This window comes from Danio rerio, chromosome 10 (genome assembly GCF_052040795.2).
Source record: "Danio rerio strain M-AB ecotype USA chromosome 10, GRCz13ab, whole genome shotgun sequence".
NCBI lineage: Eukaryota > Metazoa > Chordata > Actinopteri > Cypriniformes > Danionidae > Danio > Danio rerio.
Window position 1 is genome coordinate 4,158,112 of NC_141030.1, and position 23,389 is coordinate 4,181,500.

The 23,389-nt window shown below is 41.6% G+C and overlaps 2 protein-coding genes and 1 long non-coding RNA gene across 7 annotated transcripts in view; 2 read left to right on the forward strand and 1 right to left on the reverse strand.

Annotated features, from left to right (window-relative positions):
- Positions 1–23,389, forward strand: part of ttc28 (tetratricopeptide repeat domain 28) — a 500,907-nt gene that overhangs the window by 320,316 nt on the left and 157,202 nt on the right. For all 4 annotated transcript variants that reach the window (XM_087269938.2, XM_087269939.2, XM_087269940.1 and 1 more), the window contains one exon: positions 19,078–19,225. In XM_087269938.2, the coding sequence (XP_087126064.1) occupies positions 19,078–19,225 (148 nt within the window). The remainder of the gene's footprint in view (positions 1–19,077; positions 19,226–23,389) is intronic.
- Positions 1–23,389, reverse strand: part of LOC147834968 (uncharacterized) — a 722,499-nt gene that overhangs the window by 68,305 nt on the left and 630,805 nt on the right. The gene's annotated exons all lie outside the window — the stretch shown is intronic.
- On the forward strand, positions 372–7,962 carry LOC103910966 (uncharacterized). Of its 2 annotated transcripts, XR_015500678.1 has the most exons (3): positions 372–513; positions 842–7,400; positions 7,729–7,962. XR_015500678.1 is itself a non-coding variant. In XM_087269942.1 (2 exons), exon 2 carries the CDS (start codon positions 1,216–1,218, stop codon positions 7,075–7,077), a length of 5,862 nt encoding a protein of 1,953 aa, XP_087126068.1. In that variant the 5' UTR covers positions 372–513; positions 842–1,215; the 3' UTR covers positions 7,078–7,962. The 2 variants fall into 2 exon arrangements, 1 of the variants encoding a protein (XP_087126068.1); XM_087269942.1 differs by having other exon boundaries at positions 842–7,962.

The following is a 23,389-nucleotide window of genomic DNA, read 5'->3' on the forward strand; positions in this document are numbered from 1 at the left end:
AGCAGCGCCAGTTGCTTTCGCTTTAACCATTCTTTGAACAGATCATGGGTCTATCATTAACCATGTGTGTGCATGATCATCCTTTTTATTATCACAATATGTTTTTTACCTGCTTTCTTTTGCATTAATATTGTTTAATTATCTTTTTTTTTTTTTTACAATAACATTGCTTTAATGGTAGAATACCTCCCCATTTATGTGAAGTTAACTGGTGATATGGGACCTTTAGCCAGGATATATGACTGTTGTACGAAAGGCTGCAAATAAGAGACTGTAACAGTGATATAAAGCAGTGCCTTACTCTGAATCGCGGGGACTTTTATTATGACGCATTGCCGCGCATTGATGTGGAGTGCTTCACAGTTCGGCGCACTTCCGATTTCTCCGTGAATCAGTCATTACGTTCACTCAACGAGGAGAGAAACGAGCCGAGCGAAGTCTGGAGACTCACGGCTGTATATGATTGCTGTTTGTTCCTGTTAGTTTATAAAACTGTGTGCGTCCAGAGGAAAAGTGAGTACTGTGCATTCTGACTGAGTTTAAGGACATTACTGGAGGACTTTGTTTAAGTTTGAGTATGCAAAGCTGACATTATGAGTGAATGCTAATAAGGCCTATATCGTGAGGGAGCTCACATTCAGTTAAACTGTTATATTACAAGTTGTTTGTTATGTAGTCAAATATTATGTTCATTTATCTTAAATACTGCCTTATGTTCACATTTGGGGATGCCAGTAGTTCATGTAATTATGTCACATGTATGTATTGTGATTTATCTGTATTGTGGAAGGAGTAATAAGCACACATTAACAAATATGTTCTTTATTCTGTTTGTTTACAGACCACACACACACACACACAAACACCACACACGGCTCTACAAGTTCATACATGCATAGATGTATGCAAAGTTGGATCTATGCCGTCTTAAGGAAGATTTAAGCACAAGGCAATACAATCATCATCATCCAGTATCCATGCCCATTCCATGTATGTGGTTAGAAGACGTTAACATACAAGTTACAACTGGCTCCCCCTCTGCATATGACTGTAATCAATAAATCATTCAAGTATATTCCTTCTCCGGCTTTGGTGTTCTAACCAACACACCCAGACCAACTCAACTCCCCTATTCAAGAGCTAGCTATTACAGTCCTGAGCTATTCTCATTAACATTTTGGTCCTTCGAGCCGGATACACAGTTGTTCTGGGAACATGAAACAAAGTTGTGAAGCATCCCGGTCCCTATCTACGCGACCTAAGCGACAGCAGAGACTGCCAAGATATCTTGAGGATTATGAGGTTGGACCAATAAGACAGCAGACGCATGTTTCACCTCATTTCAGTGTAATACAGCATATGCATGGACTAGAGGGCTGGAGCTCCCAACAAGGAGGAGCAGCTACGGAAATGGCACATTCACCAATGCCTCGTCAGGTTCAGTGGGAATCGGATGTCAGTGAGTATGATAATTACAGTCCTGGTGGCAGTTTATGTTCTAATGAACCATATACCGAGTGGGCAGATACTTTAATATCACATAGACAGGAAAGAAGTGTGCAGTATAATGTACAGACTGAAAGTACCCTACCTTATAGACATATTGAGGCTATGCCAAGCAGTTATGCACAGCATTGGAGCAACCAGAAGGGAGAACGCTCTCTTGCAACTTCAGCACAGATATCAGAACAATGGCCAATGCCACCTCCACCTGTTCAGCCTGACTTTCCAGCCCAACCTGAAGTTGAGGAGTATGATAACTGGGCCCCGCCTCCGCCATGGCCATCTGCAGAAGTATTAGCACCGCCAGAGCGTGAGGAAAAGGATATGGTTGCTATCATAGATAAAATGATGAATGACCTCCAACTCATGAAAGAGAGTGCTGCATCCCGCTTGACATCAAAGGGTCATCTGGCTTCAACACCCATGAGAACAGAACCTCTACACTTTAGAAAGGCTAGCCAGCCTAACGCCATTCAGTCTCAACCTCGAAGATCACATCATTACTCTCCAGTTGCTGGCTCCCCTCATGTTATTGATCATTTTGAACCTGCAATCCCACCTAGACACTCAGCTAGGCCTCACGTAGTTCAACGAGCCTCCTCTCAATACTTACCATATCAGTCTTCATCAGTTAGATTTGAAGAGAAAGAATACAGAGGGCCGGCACCAAAAATTCCTTTCTTCATTCATAGAGACCCAATGGAGTTTTCCCGGCTGAAGCTTGCCTTGACGAATCTGTTGCCAGCAGAATCCTCAGAGCTTTTCAAATATCAGGTTTTAGTAGATCATCTGAGGTTGGAGGAAGCTTGCCTAATAGCGGACTCATACATTAACTCACCCATGCCATTTTCTGACACGATGGCTGCATTGAATGAGAAGTTTGGGCAGCCACATCATGTTGCTTTAAAGAAGATAGCTGCAGTCATGGACTCACCAGAGATAAAGCGAGGAGACACAGCAGCTTTTGAAAGGTTTGCTTTGCATGTGCAGTCTTTAGTAGGCATGCTAAAAACACTGGGCCCTGAAGGGGAAGCTGAATTAAGATGTGGCTCGCATGTGGCACGGCTGCTTACAAAACTTCCAACAGAGTTAAGGGCAAATTTTCGCCGTCAGATGTTTCACCGTTCAGGCTCTACTCATACCTTGTTAGATTTGGCAGAATGGCTCCATTATGAGTCGTGGTGTCAGGGGTATGATGTCTCATCCAACACACGTGTACAAGGGTTACTAAGTTACAAAGCTGAGAAAAGACATAGTAAACCAGCAGCTTCAGTGCTTCATGGAGCAGAGGGCTCAATGGAGAGTAAGGGGATGAGACGAGAAAGTCAAAGTGCCTTTGAGACCAAAGGGAGAGGCAAGATGAGACCATACTGTCCATACTGTGACAGTTCAGAGCACTTTCTTAACAAGTGCCCAGCTATTCAGAAGCTCAACAGGGAGGATGTAATAAACTGGATAAAAGCAAATAAAAGATGTTGGAGATGTGGAAGATCTCACCAAGCAGCACAGTGTGATCTTAAACGACTCTGTGATTTGTGTCAAGGGAAGCACTTAAGAGTTCTTCATCAGGTGAACACACGTCCTACAGCTGAGCCACCCAAAGAAGAGAGCTGTTTAGTAAACACCAATGCTGAGATTTTGTATTTGGATCGTCCATCAGCTTCCAATAGGGTGCTGCTGAAAGTGGTGAGAGTATTTCTTCGAAATAAAGACCGAACTCTTGACACTTACGCGGTTTTGGATGATGGGTCGGAGCGCACCATGCTCCTCCCAGAAGCCGCTGATCAATTGGGACTACAAGGTAAACAAGAGGATCTTATTCTTCGCACAATACGACAGGATGTCCAAACATTAGAGGGATCAACTGTCTCATTCTGCATATCATCCTCTGCATATCCCAGAAAGGGTTTCCGGATTAGAGATGCATTTACCTCACAACGCCTCAGCCTAGCAGATCACACGTATCCCATCTCTATGCTGAAGAAAAAGTACAAACATCTGGCAGGCCTCCCGATTGAGCCGTTTGAGCATGTTAAGCCACTTCTATTGATAGGAGCAGATCATCCCCACTTACTCAGTCCTGTTGAGCCAGTGAGGTTGGGACCCCCTGGAGGACCATCGGCTATCTGCACAAGACTGGGTTGGACACTTCAGGGTCCTACTCACCTTATCCCGTGGACAACAACATCACGTCAGTGTCTACTTACCAGTGTTTTGCCACAGACTACTGAATTGATGCGAAACGTAGAAAAACTATGGCAGTTAGACGTGTTGCCTTTCCAACAGGATAAGCTAGTAGTGAGGTCAAAGCAGGACAACGAGGCTGTGGAGCTCCTGGAGACAAAGACTAAGCGAGTGGAAGTTTCTGGAATTCTCAGGTATGCCACTCCATTGTTAAGGAAAAAGGATATGCCTCTGTTTCAGGCAACTAAAGAGGTGGTTCTGCCGAGTTTGAGGAGTACAGAGAAACGGTTGGCAAAGGACACTCAACGTGCCAATGCTTACAGTGAGGCAATCCACCAGTTGGTGAAGACAGGAGCTGTCAGGAAGCTGGACCCAGGCGAGATCTCAGCAGATGGTGAGTCCTGGTACATACCACATCACCTAGTGTCTCACAATGGTAAGAATCGGCTTGTCTTCAATTGTTCTTATCAGTTTAGAGGTATGAATCTGAATGATGCCCTTCTTCCTGGACCTACCCTGGGAGCCTCTCTGCTTGGTGTTCTGCTGCGCTTTAGAGAACATGGTGTCGCAGTCAGTGGAGATATAAAGGCTATGTTTCACCAAGTCCAGCTCCTGCCAGAGGATCGGGCACTGCTCAGATTTGTTTGGAGAGACAGACGAGAAGACCCACCTGATACCTTTGAATGGCAAGTGTTACCATTCGGCACGACCTGCTCACCTTGTTGTGCAACCTATGCTCTTCATCGGCACGTCAGGGATTGTAGTGATCCAGAGGATGGTGTTAAGGACTCCGTGGAACGGTGCTTCTACGTCGATAATTGCCTCCAGAGTTTGCCAACTGCAGCAGAAGCAAAGAGGTTAGTAGACAGACTCAGGGAAGTCTTATCATTTGGTGGATTTGAGATTCGGCAATGGGCATGCAATGTCCCAAGTGCCATTAGCCATCTACCAAAAGATGCAAGATCAGACAGTATGGAACGGTGGCTATCACATGATGAGAATGGTCTGTCTGAATCAACTCTAGGACTTAGCTGGCATTGGGAGTCTGACACTTTGGGCTATAAGAGTCGTCCATTGGACTATGGTGTTCTGACCATGAGGAATGTGTATAGAGTTCTGGCTCGGCAGTATGACCCTCTGGGGTTTGTATTACCCTACACCACCCGTGCCAAATTACTGGTACAGAGTATGTGGGATAAGCATCGCAACTGGGATGATCCACTACTTCCTCACGAGCTTCAGCAGGCATGGAAGGAGTGGGAAGCAGAACTCCATTTGTTGCCTCATCTATCACTGCCCCGATCATATGTTCCAGCTCAAGTGGATCAAGCCATTGTCTCCCGACAGGTCCATATATTCAGTGATGCATCAGAAAAGGCGTATGGATCCGTTTCATACATGCGGACAGAAGATGTAAAAGGCCAAGTATACCTTTCATTTCTGGCAGCAAGATCAAGAGTTGCTCCTCGAAGACAACATTCAATTCCACGTCTGGAGCTCTGCGGTGCCCTAACAGCAGCACAATTAGCCAAGATGTTGGAAAGAGAGCTTACCTTGAAAATCGATGAAATCATACTTTGGAGCGATTCGACGACAGTGCTGGCATGGCTGCAATCAGAGTCGTGCCGGTTCAAAGTATTTGTGGGAACACGCGTGGCTGAAATACAGGAGCTTACAAACCCTGATTCATGGCATTATGTAGACTCCTCGCTGAATCCTGCAGATGACCTCACACGAGGAAAGACTTTAGAAGAATTAGCATTGCCCAATCGCTGGAGTCATGGGCCATCCTTTCTTCTTAAAGGACCCCATCACTGGCCATCTCAGCCGACAAAGTTAGCCGATCCAGATATGTCAGAGTGCAGGAAGTCAGTCTTCTGTGGTATCATATCCAATCCTGACTGGCCATCTTCAGTACAAAATAGTCAATACACAACCTGGAAGGATCTAGTTGAGGCTGTGGCACATGAGCTTCATGGGGCGGCTGATTCAAGTAACCCTATTGTTGCCTCAGAGTATCAGCAGGCAGAACTGGTGATTTACAAGAAGATTCAGCAAGACTGTTTCCAAGAAGAGTTGCATTGCCTGAAAAAGGGCAAGCCAGTGGCGCATAGCAGTCGCTTACTTACCTTATCACCAGAACTAGACTCTGAGGAAGGAATCATGCGAGTTGGTGGCCGATTGAGAAGGGCTGAGACTTTAGATCCTGGATCCAAACACCCTATTGTTCTTGATCCCAGTCATCCATTCACCAAACTCCTTATGGAGGATTACGACTCTCGCCTTTGCCACCCAGGGCCAGAGCGGGTATATGCAGAAATACGGCGCAGATTCTGGATCCTGCGTGGAAGGCAAGCAATACGTCATATGCAACATCAGTGTAAGGAGTGCAGAAGGTGGAAGGCCAAGCCATCAGTGCCTAAAATGTCAGACTTACCAGAGGCTCGTCTTCGCTTGTATAAGCCAGCCTTCTATTCCACTGGCGTCGACTGTTTTGGGCCCTTCCAGATTAAATTGGGACGCAGGTCAGAAAAGAGATGGGGCATTATTTACAAATGCCTCACTACCAGAGCTGTACATCTGGACCTCATACACAGAATGGACTCAGACTCCTTTTTGATGAGCCTTAGGAGATTCATCGCCCGTAGAGGTACTCCAGCAGAACTCTACTCAGATCAGGGCACAAATTTCAAGGCAGGGGAGAAAGAGCTTAGGGAGTCCTTTGATAGCATGGCTGCAGAGCTTCAACAACTACTAGCAAAGCAGAAGATTGCCTTCCATTTCAACCCCCCTGCAGCTCCCCATTTCGGTGGAGCCTGGGAGCGGGAAATAAGATCAGTCAAATCCGCTTTGTATACCATCATTGGAGCACAGTCAATCTCTGATGAGGTACTTCATACCGTCCTGCTGGAGGTAGAGGCAATATTGAATGCGAAACCGCTAGGATATACCTCATCTAATGTTGCAGATGTAGATGCTATCACCCCAAACGTCCTCTTGATGGGGCGGCCTGATGGAGCTCTACCGCAGATAGTGTATAATAAGAGTGAAGGACTTAGCAAAAGAAGATGGAAGCACTGTCAAGTCCTAGCAGACCACTTCTGGTCCAGATTTATAAAATCCTACTTACCCACCATGCAACAGCGGCAGAAGTGGCATACTGACACAGCTGACCTCACAGTGAACTCGGTAGTTCTGTTGATGGACCCTCAACTCCCAAGGGCTCTTTGGCCAATCGGAAAAGTCATAAAGGTGCACCTGAGCGCTGATCAGCATGTAAGGTCAGTGGATGTTCAGATTAAGGACAAAATTTACACACGACCAGTTGCCCGTCTCATTGTCCTTCCAGCCCTCCCAGAATCAGATGGAGAGTCCGCTCCCCTGTCATGACTCACAAAGACAGTAAGCCTTTCTTAGGAACAAATTGCATGCAATTTGGGGGCGGCTGTACGAAAGGCTGCAAATAAGAGACTGTAACAGTGATATAAAGCAGTGCCTTACTCTGAATCGCGGGGACTTTTATTATGACGCATTGCCGCGCATTGATGTGGAGTGCTTCACAGTTCGGCGCACTTCCGATTTCTCCGTGAATCAGTCATTACGTTCACTCAACGAGGAGAGAAACGAGCCGAGCGAAGTCTGGAGACTCACGGCTGTATATGATTGCTGTTTGTTCCTGTTAGTTTATAAAACTGTGTGCGTCCAGAGGAAAAGTGAGTACTGTGCATTCTGACTGAGTTTAAGGACATTACTGGAGGACTTTGTTTAAGTTTGAGTATGCAAAGCTGACATTATGAGTGAATGCTAATAAGGCCTATATCGTGAGGGAGCTCACATTCAGTTAAACTGTTATATTACAAGTTGTTTGTTATGTAGTCAAATATTATGTTCATTTATCTTAAATACTGCCTTATGTTCACATTTGGGGATGCCAGTAGTTCATGTAATTATGTCACATGTATGTATTGTGATTTATCTGTATTGTGGAAGGAGTAATAAGCACACATTAACAAATATGTTCTTTATTCTGTTTGTTTACAGACCACACACACACACACACAAACACCACACACGGCTCTACAAGTTCATACATGCATAGATGTATGCAAAGTTGGATCTATGCCGTCTTAAGGAAGATTTAAGCACAAGGCAATACAATCATCATCATCCAGTATCCATGCCCATTCCATGTATGTGGTTAGAAGACGTTAACATACAAGTTACAACTGGCTCCCCCTCTGCATATGACTGTAATCAATAAATCATTCAAGTATATTCCTTCTCCGGCTTTGGTGTTCTAACCAACACACCCAGACCAACTCAACTCCCCTATTCAAGAGCTAGCTATTACAGTCCTGAGCTATTCTCATTAACAACTGTGCATATGTTTTGTTAAAGAAAAAGTATAGTATTCAGCTATTTTTAGCTAGTTTCGACACATTTAAAATTTGTGTCTAAAAAATAAATTTATGTACTGTTTATGTATGGTGTGGTCAGAGATACATTGGATAAATCCATAATTTTGGGCTCTGAAAATTATAAAAACCAAGTGTAATATATGAAACCCTGACCCATTTGCTCATGATTATTGAGCAAGCTCATACACGACACACAAAAAGTGAAATGCAGACATCTCAAGTCTCCCGGAAGTTGCGGGAGTATCCCTGAAACGCATAGATACTCCCGGATGCCCGCAAATGAATGATAATCTCGCGGAAATCGCGCGTCTGCTGCCCGGCCCTTAAATACGTTGCACACCCCTCTCTCCACCGCAGCCGTACTAGCTCTTCAGGTACATCTCGCACAATTCACCCCCACCGTTCTTGAACTACGTCTCGCGCAACTCACCCCCACCCTTCTTCAGGTACGTTGCGTGCAACTCACCCTCACCGCTCTTCAAGTACGACGCGCGCAACTCACCCCCACCGCTCTTCAGGTATGTTGTGTTGCCCCCCTTCTCAGATACGTCGCTTACTACTCAACCAACAACGTCCCCTTCCTTCCAAACCAACCAAACCCGTCCCCCCTGACACCCGCCCCATCCCCCCACCCCACCCCTTGTAGCACCTACTATGCCACTACCTAACGCAAATCAACTCTGTATCCCCCGTAAATGGCTATTTACAACTTGGGATGTCTGGAAATGAATGAGGAGGCATGTAGAGATAATGCAAACTCTAAATCAAGTAATTTTAGCATGTCAAAGTCATATGTATGTGTATAAAATATATTTTCACAGCAGTAAAATTGTGGCTATTAAAAATGGCGAGTGGCTAGTAATGTTGGAAAACTACCAGCCACAGTAGATATTGATCAAAAAAGTTAATGTTAAGCCCTGAGTATGTCTATAAAATGACTTGCATGAATTAAATTTGATGTGGATTGCACCATTACATCTCAACACACACACACACACACACACACACACACAACAGTTTACGCACCAACACAACAAATCTAATCTAGCGTTATTTCCTCAGTGCTCTCCTGCAATGTGTTCTCCACATCTCGCTGGCGTTTTTCTGAGGAAATCATTTTAATTCAGCACATGTACAGACCTTGCAATGCACCGCAAAGCACGCCGCAGTTCCGAGTTTTCAATTGAAGTGCTCAGAAAACGTCTGAATCACGGCGGGCGGTCTTTGTGGAATTGAATCATTTTTGTTTTGTCACTCATTTCTGCTGCATCCTTGAGAAGAAAAAAAAAAAAGCCAGCTGAAAAACTTGGAGAGCAGAGAGAAGCTCGACGTGTCGTGAAACTGACAGGTGTGTTTGGCAGTTTTTCCCAGTGTTTTGTCCGCGGTTGTGATTATATATAATTGAGTGTGGAGGGAGCGTTGCATTTTAAGATGTCAGGTGCCGGCGCAGCGAGACGCCACGCTTGATCTGAACAGTTGGGTCTCCATATGCCACACAGCCTCAGATCACTCATTCTCCAGCAATCTCAGAGAAACAACACTGGATTGACGCTCTCTGGAGAGCTCTGTCATGCAGAATATGTTTCCACTACTGTACAGTATGTTTACAGGGATTTATCTCTGATAAACGGCCAATGATTCAGCTTCTTTAAACTCAGCGGACCCGGTACCGGGTTCGTGACATCATCGACATTTGCTTTCAGATTTAAAGGGCTAGCTTTGCACCAGACCCCCGTAAGTGGTGGCGTTTGAAAGTGTAGAATCTATACTTTATGCACATATGCATCACTTTGGTTTTTATTCTACTGTCCAAAAGTTATTTACACTTAAATACACAGTATTTTGGATACCCGAGCTGGGTATTTTACATTGTTTCATTTTCCTATTTTTTTTATATGACACATGTACAAGTTATAGCTCAAATGAAAGCTCTTGCCGGTGCTCATAAAGTTCTAGCGTTCTTTTTACTGAATTATATTCATATGCCAAACAGTTGCCGAATGAATTGCGGTGTTTCCATGGCTCAGAAACGTAAACAATACATTCATGATCAATAAGCAGCCCCAGATAGCACAGACAGCTGTCATCTCTTACCTTATGCTGTGCCCTTCAGGGCCATTTCTCCTCTGATTTTGAGGTGATGTGCATAAGTAATCCTTTTATATGTCTGACGTGGTCCAAACACAGTGAATTATGTTTGATCAAACACAAGAATAGTGAAATATGTAAACAATGATCACTCCCTGTGGCTTGTACAGCACCTCTCATCAGTTGGAATACAATAACTTTTGCATAGATTATGGTAGAGACATTTGTCTTTTATTCTATGATTACAGACATGTGCAGGAACCACCAAAATTAATTACAGCACGCTAGACCACACAGAACCTAAAAGGCACACTTTAAAATTTGAGTTTGTAAAAAAAATACAAAAAGCGCCTCTTTTTTTAGGTGTTTATTATAACACAGACAACATATACAGCAATTTTAAACACTTTCAATAGTGTTTTATGAAAATTCAAAGGGTTTTCTTTAAAATGATACCAAATTTTTGCATTTACACCTCTGCATGTGGATTTGGGAAGCTTTTAAATTTGGGTAGGCAAAATCCAGGCGGAAATCCCCAAATAGCAGCAGAGTTTAAGTGGTTAAAGATGTCTGTAGATGCCCGTTGAAACTAAATTGAACATCGCAACACTAATGTTCTGGCCATAATAGAAAATGCTGGGTTTCATACAATTTCTTCATGTTGTCCCAACACTATCCATTAAGTTAACCTCATTGTTTTCACAAATTTAGGTGAATTGAACATTTTTCACCCCTCAAAATTTGTATTGATTAAACAGTAAAGGGATAGTTCACCCAAAAATGAACATCAAGTGGTTGAACACTGAAAGAAGGTAGTTTGAGGAAAGCTGAAAACCTGACATGTATGTAGCTTACAGCTTTTTTTCCCTTCAAAATATCTTTTAATTGGGTAGGCTAAGTTGTCCATAGTGTTTGAATGTGTGTGTGGATGTTTCCCAGAGATGGGTTGCAGCTGGAAGGGCATCCGCTGCGTAAAAAATGTGCTGGATAAGTTGGCGGTTTATACCGCTGTGGGGACCCCGGATTAATAAAGGGACTTAGCCAAAAAGAAAATGATTGAATGAATGAACATCTTCTTTTGTGTTTAAGAGAATAAGGAAACTCAAATGGGTTTTGATCAAGTTAACCTTCCTGTCGTGTTCGGGTCAAATCTGACCAATTTTCAACATAAATCCCTCATAAATATTGGGTTTTACATCTGACTGCCTCAAGGCCTTAAGATATCCTCCACACTCAGCACTTGAACATATAAAAGTGATGATGACCTCTTTCATTGAATTTTAAATGTTTTAATCAACCTTGTTACACCTGTGGTGTTCCCGGTCAAAAGTGACCACCATAGGAAATGAATGGGTATCCAGACTATATTCATCCATTAGACAGAAAACATTCCCTTACACACCGCCCAAACTCACTCACTCCCTCACACACTTCTTTCTTTCTTTCAGCTTTGGTCTTCTTTCAGTTTTGTGTTGTTGCATGTCATTTTAAATAAGTAGTAAGTAGCAAAAAGTCATGTTTAGCATCTGTTTTCCTCTCATCACATTAAATTCACACTTTAGTCTCAGAACATTGGGTAAAACCAGAGATCACATTGCCTCCCCGCTGTATTTAATCTGACATTCTGTTCATATCAGCACAAGAAAACTGATCTTCAAGGGTTGTTAATGGAACTGAACATCATTAAATTCTTTTTTTCTTGTAATGCCTGCTTTGTTCAAACCATATCATGGCAGCTCAGAGCTTTTTTTTTCTCCCTCTTTGCATGTAATGGGAAATTAAATACATAAAGTTAATAAAGTGAAATGAGAGGTGGAGAGATTGGTGTTGTGTTAGCGGGAATGAAAGCGACGCCGAAAAGAAATCACAAAGCCGTCGGCGTCCGCACTGGGAATTCTGCACACTAATCGACCAATTAGAGCTTTCAGGTTTTGGCGGAGAGATGTGACGCAAAGCCCGGCCTGTCATTTAATCAACTTAATTCTAATTTAAAACTGACAGAGTGCATGTGAGCTGTTTGCTTAAGTTGAATAATTGCATATTTGTTTCGCTCTCGCTAACAGAAAAAAAAAACACATTTGCTTTAAAATCGCATTACAGAAATAGGATTCAGTATTGAGTGCGACAGATTGATAACTTCCCAGCAGGCAGTTTTTAGATCGTGATTGTTCGGTGATCCACGTCATTTTGAAAATGTAGTTTTTTAGCGAACAAACCATCATAAAAAATACTCATTATAGTATTAATGAGACAATCATGATAAGCCTATTTTGTTTCATTTTCTTTGCTTCTTCGTCTGTGTGTATCTGTACAGTATGTCAGTTCAGTATGTTCACTGTTACATAACTGCCCCCTGCTGGTCATGTCTTTCTTGTGTTAGATCATTTTGTGCTGTGCCGCACAGTACTGCAGCATTGCGTGTGGTCACGTTTATTTACCCGCGCATTCTCAGTAGCCACATCTGTAAAATCCACAAAATATCAATGTCGTTATTGGACGTCAAAATAACATTGTCCTTGGACACTGACATCCTAAATCTAACCTAATATTAATGTCTTATGACAATAGCCCCTTTCACACATACAGACCTTTCCGGAAAATTGCCGGCAATTTTCCGGAAAGGTTGTATGTGTGAACAGGTCCTTTTTGAAAATACCAGTAAATTCGTTCTGGCTATTTTCCGGAAAGAGAAGTTGTAACATTACCGGCAATTTGCCGGAATGCTGCGCTGTGTGAATGCAGAAGGAAGATTTCCGTAATAATCGCGTGCACGTCTAGAACGTGCTGACGTGAGACGTCTGCTTTAGCCAATCACAACAGTCAGACGCATTTACGTCCGCGCGGTTTGTGAGGATAAAAGCCTTTGAATATTTTTCCATACACATTTAGCTGCTAGAAGTTAGTCGGATCACGTTTATATGTTCTTCTTAATGCCAACTGTGTAAATAATCATCGATGAGATGCTTATGATAAGCCGTTGTTTGTTTACCTTCAAGCTTTGCGTGCGCCTATGAGCGCCAGCACACGCACATATTATGAACATCTCGACATGTGAAAGTGATCCTGCGAAAGTTGTTCACAATATTGATCATCCACAGAGTTTGTAATTTAGTCAAATGTTTACAAATACAAGTGCAGCCGTTTAAAGCTCATTTGTGGTGAATGATGTCAGAATTTACCGGTGTTTTGGAATGGATGTGTGAATGCTCTTTTCCGGAAAATTTCCGTAACGTCCTCGCCTGTGTGAACAGCGCTTTTTTGAATATACCGGTAAAGTCTTTCCGGAAATTTTCCAGATATTTACCGGTATCACTGTGTGAAAGGGGCTATTGTGTGTCTGCTGGGCTAAACAGATTCATTGTAAAAACTGATTTATCGCTTTCAAATAAAAATAAAAATCCACCAATTAGATCTTTCGGATTTTAGCGGAGAGATGTAACGCAAAGCCTGGCCTGTCATTTAATCAACTTAATTCTAATTGAATACTGATTGTTTGCTTAAGTTGAATAATAGCATATTTATTTCGCTCGCACTAACAGAAAAACAAACACATTTGCTTTAAAATCGCAATACAGAATCAGGATTCAGTATCTACAGCGACAGAGTGAAACTGATAACATCCCAGCAGGCACAGGACGTCAACATGACGTCAGATTGTCATTGTATCCCAACGGCATGGGACGTTACATTTTGTCATGAAATGAAAATCGTCAGAACCCAAAGACAGGCAGGCTTCAATGTCCAACATCGAACAGACGTTGCATCTTGGTTACTTTCCAACATCTAATGATGTTACAGCTTGATGTTGTGTAGATGTTACCTATATATATCGACTATCAGACGTTGGATTTTGGTTGCCATACCTGACAAATAAATGTCAGTATTTGACACCAATGTGACTATGGTTTAAGATGTTGGCTTGACCATGTTACCTATATATCGTCTGTCAGACGTTGGATTTTGTTTGCTTTACCTGATGAATAAATGTTAGTATTTGACGGCAATATGGCGATGGTTTAAGATGTTGGCTCGACCATTTTATTGATATATCGTCTATCAGACATTGGATTTTGTTTGCTATACGTGATGAATAAATGTCAGTATTTGACGCCAATATGACGATGGTTCACGATGTTGGCTTGACCATGTTACCAATATATCGTCTATTAGACGTTGGATTTTGTTTGCTGTACGTGATGAATAAATGTCAGTATTTGACGCCAATATGACTATGGTTCACGATGTTGGCTTGACCATGTTACCAATATATCGTCTATTAGACGTTGGATTTTGTTTGCTATACCTGATGAAAAAATGTTAATATTTGACGCCAATATGATGATGGTTTATGATGTTGGCTCGACCATGTTACCGATATATCTTCTATCAGACGTCGGAAATTGTTTGCTATACCTGATGAATAAATGTCAGTATTTAACAGCAATATGACGATGGTTTAAGATGTTGGCTCGACCATGTTACCGAAATATCGTCTATCAGATGTTGGATTTTGTTTGCTATAAGTGATGAATAAATGCTAGTATTTGACGGCAATATGGCGATGGTTTAAGATGTTGGCTCGACCATGTTACCGATATATCATCCATCAGACATTGGAAATTGTTTGCTATACCTGATGAAGAAATGTCAGTATTTGACGGCAATATGGCGATGGTTTAAAATGTTGGCTCGACCATGTTACCGATATATCGTCTATTAGACGTTGGATTTTGTTTGCTATACCTGATAAATAAATGTTAATATTTGACGGCAATATGACGATGGTTCCCGATGTTGGCTCGACCATGTTACCGATATATCATCTATCAGACGTCGGATTTTGTTTGTTATACCTGATGAATAAATGCTAGTCTTTGACGCCAATATGACGATGGTTTAAGATGTTAGCTCAACGATGTTACCAATATATCGTCTATCAGATGTTGGATTTTGTTTGCTATACCTGATGAATAAATGTCAGTAATTGACAGCAATATGAAGATGGTTTAAGATGTTGACTCAACAATTTTACCGATGTATCGGCTATCAGACATTGGATTTTGTTTGCTATACCTGATGAATAAATGTCAGTATTTGATGCCAATATGACGATGGTTTAAGATGTTAGCTCGACGATGTTACCAATATATTGTCTATCAGACGTTGGATTTTGTTGGCTATACCTGATGAATAAATGTCAGTATTTGACGGCAGTATGAAGATAGTTTAAGATGTTGGCTCGACAATTTTACCAACATATCGGCTATCAGACATTGGATTTTGTTTGCTATACCTGATGAATAAATGTCAGTTTTTGACGCCAATATGACGTTGGTTTAAGATGTTGGCTCGACGTTGAATTTTGGTCACTTTCTAATGCAACTTTCTCACATCATTATTGGACGTCAAAATAACATTGTCCTTAGACACTGACGACCTAAATCTAACCTAATATTAACATCTAATAACGTGTGACTACTAGGTTAAACTATTTCATTGTAAAACTGTTTCATTACCATCATTTTAAGCCAATTTCTCTCCTCCTATCTCTGGATATTAGGAGTAAATGTCTTTTAACTTCGCATTGCCTCCTTTTCTAAACAATTTTTAAGAAACTTTCAAATAAAAAACAAAAAAAACAATCAATCAATTAGAGCTTTTGGATTTTGGCGGAGAGATTGAACACACGGCCCGGCCTGTCCTTTAATCAAGTTAATTTAATTCAAGTGCGCTGTTTGCTTAAGTTGAATAATCACGTATTTGTTTCGCTCTCGCTTGCAGATAAAAAAAAAACACATTTGCTTTAAAATCGCATTACAGAAATAGGATTTGAATCCCAGCTGTCTGAAAGAAAAATCCCCCGAATCCATTTGCCTCCAGGCAGATATTGATGTCGGAAACCTAAGAGCGCTCAACGTGCTTGTGTACGTACATCGGCCTGAGCGCATCCAATCGCAGCGCACTCGGCCGTATACAAAGAGGCAATTAATATCGAGCCAAGCACGGTGGCCTGCGACGTCCTATAATAACACGGTTAGACCAAAGGTTAATGTGTTGAATTCAATATGCATCCCCATTCGTTTCAATGAAGCTGTCCGAAAAAAAACGAGAGAAAAAGAGAGGTAGACTGTAATCAAAGGGCTCCCTTTGCAAAGTGAAATTAATTATAGGGGCCTTCATAAATTCAATGTCATGTCTTAATCTTCCTCTGGTCTCCCTCCCAGCCGTTATCAGCTCGACTGGAAGTGGGCCGCACACACACACACACACACACACTTGGGCTGATCTAATGAACGGCTGTGTGAGATAATAATTGTGAATGAGCCGTATATGTGTAGCACTCGCCCTTTTGTCAAACGCCAGTGAAAATGATGGTGTTTATCAGTCCATCAGTTCCTCACGGTGAATATAGAGAGGACATTATGCGTCAACTACTGTGATGTTTAATACAGTCCAGCGCTCTGGTGTGCATCCCACCAGCATCCGCTCTGAAAACATGAATGCAAGCATGTCAGATTTCCATATCAGCACCTACAGTTCAGGAGGGATAGACTGTAAACATCCTAAATGTGTTTGTCAAAGTTGTGCTTTTATGGTTTTTTTATACAGTTGAGAGAATAGAGGAAAGTGTACACCAAAACAAACATCGGGATAAGTAATTATTATTAAATTGAATTATAATTTAAAGAATTAAATTAATTAAATTAAAGTAAAGTAGTCTTGAATGCTAATTTATTTGATGAAAAATACAGGAACAATAGTAGTAGAGTGAAAAAAAATATAATGTATGTGTTTTCTAACCGAATATGTTTATATCAATTGCAGTAATTAATTTTCAGCTGCCGTGACTCGGTAGAAATCATTAATCTAGTAGATATGAATAATAACTGCTAAAGAAACACTTTTATTATTATTATCATTGTGAAAAGCACTTGTACTCTGTTATATATTTGTGGAAATCATTGTACTCCAGGCATAAGGTAATGCAACAGAACTGAACTTAAAATAAATTAAACAAAACTGTAATGTACTGAAATGAAACGCAATGAATAGGAACTAAACGAAATGTAAATGAACCGAACCAAACTGAAACTAAGGGAAGTTTATTTATAAACTAATTTCGAGAGGATCACATGCTTATGATTGCTTGCAGCTGGACCGGCATTATTCAATTTATGATTCACCAATCAGACGATTCCTAAGCCACTATAAATACTCTAAGTTCCATATAACAGCCATCTTCGTTTTGAAGAATCCCCCCTTCCACTCCTCCTCCTTTCCTAGATGGGTTGCACGGTGACCCAGTGGTTAGCACTGTTACACCACAGAAGAACGTCACTGAATCGAGTCCTTACCAGACCAGCCAACGTCTCTGTGTGAAGTTTACACATTCTCCTCGTGTTCACGTGAGTTTCCTTCGGGTTTCGCAGGTTCCTCCCACCGTCCAAAAACACACAACTTAAGTTAATTGAATAATCCAAATCAGCACCATAGACATGCTGCTACTTAGTAGTTATCTCTTGAGAGCAATCACTATCTGTTCATTAGCTACTACAGCAGAGGAGTTATCGAGATCTACTTGAGCTCAAACTCCCTTCTTACCTAGAAAATGGGAAGGAGCCCAGGGCTCGAGGATCTAATGAGCTTAGGCCTCTCTCCTGGGACAGCATGCCAAACAAGCTTTATAATCAATCATTAGCTAAGTGTGAACTCTTGAAACAAAACGAAACTGAACTGAACCTAAAGTAAAGTAGAAAAAAAAAGTAAACTCTAACTGAACTTTAACTTAATTTAATTTAATTTAATTTAAAAGCTACAGAAACAAACTAAACCGAATCTTAATGAACCGAACCAAATTAAAACTAAACAAAATAAAACTGAACCGAACCAAAACTAAAGTAAACTAAACCGAACTGAACTGAACTAAAATGAAGCGCAATGGATAGGAACTTTGCACAGCCTAATTGAACCAAACTAAAATGAAACCAAACAAAACAAAACTGAACCAAAATTAAACTAAACTAATAAACAAAATGGAAACTGGAACTGAACTGAAGTTCAATAAAACAAAACTGAACTGAAACAAAAAGGAACAGAAAGGAACTGAATGAAACCTAAAAGAACGAAACCAAAATAAAACAAAACTGAATCGAACCTAAACTAAATAAAGTCAAATAAACTGGAACTGAACTGAAACGTAATCTAAAGTAACACAACGTAACATAATGTAATGTAAAACAATGCAACGCAACACAATGTTATGTAACGCAATGTAACATAACAAAACACAACACAATGCAACGTAACACAATGCAACGCAACAAAAAGGAACTGAACTAAACGGAACCTAAACTAAATTAAACTTGACTAAACTGAAACTGAAACTGAAACATATCTGAACCGAACTCGAACTAAACTGGAACTGAACTAAATTGAACTGGAACCTGGAATGGAAAAAACTGATGCGTGGACCTAAACAAAACGGAACCAACACAATATGACACGACAAGAAAAGGAAACCACAAGGAGCAAACAAAAAAATAAAAATAAAATAAAACGCAAAGCGCACAAATCACTCAAAAAAAAACAACAAAAAAAAAACAACTAAACACAAAAAACATATTAATTCAGCAACAAGGACATCAGATGATATCAGTTTGATCATTTACAGTAGTACAGTAATAACATCACTGTTGAAATCGTTAATCTCTAACTAAGTGTTACGATGTGGTTTTTGTTACGACTTTGGTTTTGTATTTTCTTCAAGAATGTCACCCATAAAAATCTTCATGAGTGTGATGTGCAAGATGTGTTTATTTGGGAGTGCTTCATTTTATAGCACACCAATACTAATGTGCTTTCTTTCTGGTCCTCTTTCTTTCAGGCGTACTTCCGACAGGGTGTTGCCCTTCAGTACCTGGGCCGCCATGCGGACGCCCTGGCCGCCTTCGCCTCGGGATTGGCGCAGGATCCCAAGAGCCTGCAGCTGCTGGTGGGAATGGTGGAGGCCGCCATGAAGTCCCCACTAAGAGGTAAACAGCTGATTTTTTTGTGTGTGTGTTTGTTTTGGCGGGTAAAACTCAACCATTGATAGACTGCGGACTCTGTGTAGGATATGTGTAACAGAAATGATTGATGAATTGACCACCAGTTGACCGATTTGGTGCATGACATGCATTCTAACATGCACAGTGCCAGTCCAGTGAGTAATTAAAGGAACGGGGGTAGTCCTGGGACCATATTTCCAATGAGCCTGGGTTGAGAAATCCCGTTCTTGCAGAGAATTTGTCTGTTGCAGGATGATGTGTGTGTGTTTACAGTGTGTGTCTGTATACCACATCCTCTGACTGGCCGTTAGCTGTAGGTGCTTGAGGAATGCTTTCGGGACGCTCTGATGTAAATCGTAGTCTTGAAATAAACAGGGTCACGCAAACAGCCGCGTCTCTGGGAGGACATCCAAACAGGGCCGTTTTTATCTGCTAATTATGTCCCCTTATTTCGCCGCGTCGTCCCTCAGTGCCAGACGTGCACGCTGAGCCACAGAGAGAGTAGATTATGTTGAACAGTCTCTCCAAATCGGCTCTGGGCAGAGAGGTGATCGCTCACGGGCCCCTGGGCTCACTGATAACAAGAGACCGGCTTTCTGTCGCTCTCTCACTTCTTCTCATCCCTTTATCGCTTTTGTAGCGCCCTTGTGTGAGGATTTGCATGCGGGATTACCTAACTTTAATTTAATTGTTCTCTTCTCGGCTTCACACACCATCAGAGGTGCCGTTCGAAAAGCCTGTGCGCTAAGACGAGAGGTGGAACCTGAGCCGATTTTGTTCGGCTGCTGCGGGAGGATAACAGACACGGCTTTTTGGTTTGTGTTGAAAAGTTGCAGACTTGGGAAATCATACTTTGGATAATCTCAGGACTCGTCGACAGACTCGTGCCTGTCGAGCTGGGGTGCATTTCTCAAGCAACTACATAATTCGCTGCTGAACTACCATAGCATGATGCACTGTATGGGAAATGATTGATGTTATGAGATGTGTTTCCCAAAACCTTAGTTGCTCTGTCACAGATCCATCCTTTGAACCACGTTAGTTAAAACGTGAACATATATATGACATAAATACATGTATGAAAAGAAAACAAATCCAATTAGTTTACAAATGTGTTATGTGTAATAAAATGAAATGACAAGGAAAAAAGTATTGGAACACATGAAGAAAGGGTGGTGTAGATAGACAGTGAAAACCCAGACAGCATCTATCTATCTTTCCATCCATCCATTCATCCATTCTTCCATCCCCTACCCTAACTTACCTTAGCCTACCCTACCTTACCCTACCCTACCCTACCCTACCTTACAGTACCGACTGTAGCTATCTAGCTTTGTTTTTCTGAATATAATCATGCACCTACCTACCCTACCCTACCTACTATAGCTATCTAGCATTGTCCGAAAGTAACCATGCATCTACCCTACCTACCTGCACCTACCTACCTATTTACCTACTTTACCCTACTTACTGTAGCTAACTAGCGTTGTCTGAATATAACCATGCTTCTACCCTAACAACTTGTACCTACCTACCTACTGTACCTATATACCCTACCCTACCTACTGTATCTATCTAGTGTTGTCTGAATATAACCATGCATTTATTCTACCTACCTGTTCCTACTTACCCACCTACCTACTGTATCTACCTTCCCTACCCTACCTACTGTAGCTATTTAGCATTGTCTGAATATAACCAGGCATCTACCCTACCTACCTGTACCTACCTACCTACTGTATCTACCTACCCTACCCTACCTACTGTAGCTATCTAGCATTGTCTGAATATAACCATGCATTTACCCTACCTACCTGTACCTGCCTACCTACCCACCTATCTACTATATCTACCTATTCTACCAACTGTAGCTATCAAGTGTTGTCTGAATATACAGTGCATCTACCCCACTTAACTGTACCTACCTACCTACTGTACCTACCTCCCCTACCTACTGTAGCTATACAGCATTGTCTGAATATAACCATGCATCTACCCTACCTACCTGTACCTACCTACTTACTGTACCTACCCTACCTACTGTACCTACTTACCCTACCCTACCTACATAGCTATCTGGCATTGTCTGAATATAACCATGCATCTACCCTACCTACCTGTACCTACCTACTTACTGTACCTACCCTACCTACTGTACCTACTTACCCTACCCTACCTACATAGCTATCTAGCATTGTCTGAATATAACCATGCATCTACCCTACCTACCTGTACCTACCTACTTACTGTACCTACCCTACCTACTGTACCTACTTACCCTACCCTACCTACATAGCTATCTAGCATTGTCTGAATATAACCATGCATCTACCCTACCTACCTGTACCTACCTACTTACTGTACCTACCCTACCTACTGTACCTACTTACCCTACCCTACCTACATAGCTATCTAGCATTGTCTGAATATAACCATGCATCTACCCTACCTACCTGTACCTACCTACTTACTGTACCTACTGTACCTACTTACCCCACCCTACCTACATAGCTATCTAGCATTGTCTGAATATAACCATGCATCTACCCTACCTATCTACCTACCTACGGTATCTACCTACCTTACCCTACCTACTGTAGCTGTCTAGTGTTGTCTGAATATAACCATGCATCTACTTTTCCTACCTGTTCCTACCCACATACTGGACCTACCTACCCTACCCTACTAACTGTAGTTGTATAGCTTTGCCTGTCTGAATATAACCATGCATCACTGGAGGGATCTGCAACCTCCTCCTTATTTTATTTCTTTATTTTTTTGAAACGTTTGAAGTATTGATGTGATTCATGGTTATACTTCATCCACAGACGGTTTCTTCTCTCTCTATGTGTTTTTAGCCTGTCCCAGTGGTATGAAGCGTGATAAATTAGCCGTGCGTCTACCTGAAACCTCCGTATTTTTTTGAGCTACAGGGAATACTAGAACTCTGCGGGTACACAGCGAATTACAGATATGGAAATCCACACGGCTTAGTTTAGGAATGGCAATGTAAATAGACTAAAAGAAAGTAAACACAATGAAATTCAAGTGGGTGTTGTTGTCAGTCTCTGTTATTATTTCTTTATTTAGCCGCTTCCCACGAGACGCCAGACAGACTTGTCAAAGCCTCTGTTTCACATGGCAAAGCCTCTCGACAGAAGAGAGGGAAGCGGCAGAGAGAAAGAGAAAAGCGTAGAGAGGAAGGAAAGATAGGCACCCAGAGGCTCATCATTAAACCCTCCTCACCGTGGCGGGCTGCATAAGCACTTCTGCGCTCTTGTTTATCATGCCCGTGTCTGCTGTTAACTAGATTCACACACACACACACTCACTTCCGTCCCCAAGCCAAAGAGTTTCTCGCCACTCCGATTTATGCGACTTGTAAAAGTGTCAGGCTGAATGCAATTACGCGATATGAATGTGTATGACAAACCCACCCGAGTGTTTGTAGCCCCCGGCAGAGGACGTTCACGCCTGACGGCTACACGACAAGAGGGAATTAAACCTGTCGAAAATCGCTCTCCGCGTTCCCAATCCTCTTTTTTAGCTGTGTGCAGATTCATTCACCATGAATGCAACTAGATTCGAAATGTGATAGAGCTGATGATATACTTTAAAACATTTGTGGTCAGTAGGATGTTTGGTAATATTCAAGCACAATTGTTTTTAATATTGATAATAATAACAAGAAGTGTTCTGTGTATCAAGGAATTCTGAGGTAAAAAGTCTTGTCGTCTATCCAAGTTTTAGGTACAACAAATAATAACTTGACTTCTAGTTGATCGTTTGGTATCAGAAGTGGCTTATATGAAAGGCAAAGGCCTCTAGATTTAGCTAATTTTACCAAAATAAAATATGATCATGCTCGATTTTTAATAATTTCATTTGGACAGTAAGGTCTGACTTTGCTTAGACACAAGTCTTGTCACTTAACAGAAATAATGTCCAGTATAAAATATAAAGTCATGCTGCAGTGGAAACCGAATGAATATTGTGTCTGACTCCATCATGAGCTTGGAGGACTGCATCCATACATCTCTGCACTGACTCAAATCACTGATTAATAAAGTCATCTGAAATGGCAAAGAAAGCGTTCTTGCAGGACTCCCAGAGTTCATCAAGATTGCTTGGATTCATCTTCAAAGCCTC

Excerpts from the sequence above, each read along its gene's own strand:
- LOC103910966 (XM_087269942.1), top strand. The coding sequence starts at position 1,216 with ATGAAACAAAGTTGTGAAGCATCCCGGTCCCTATCTACGCGACCTAAG.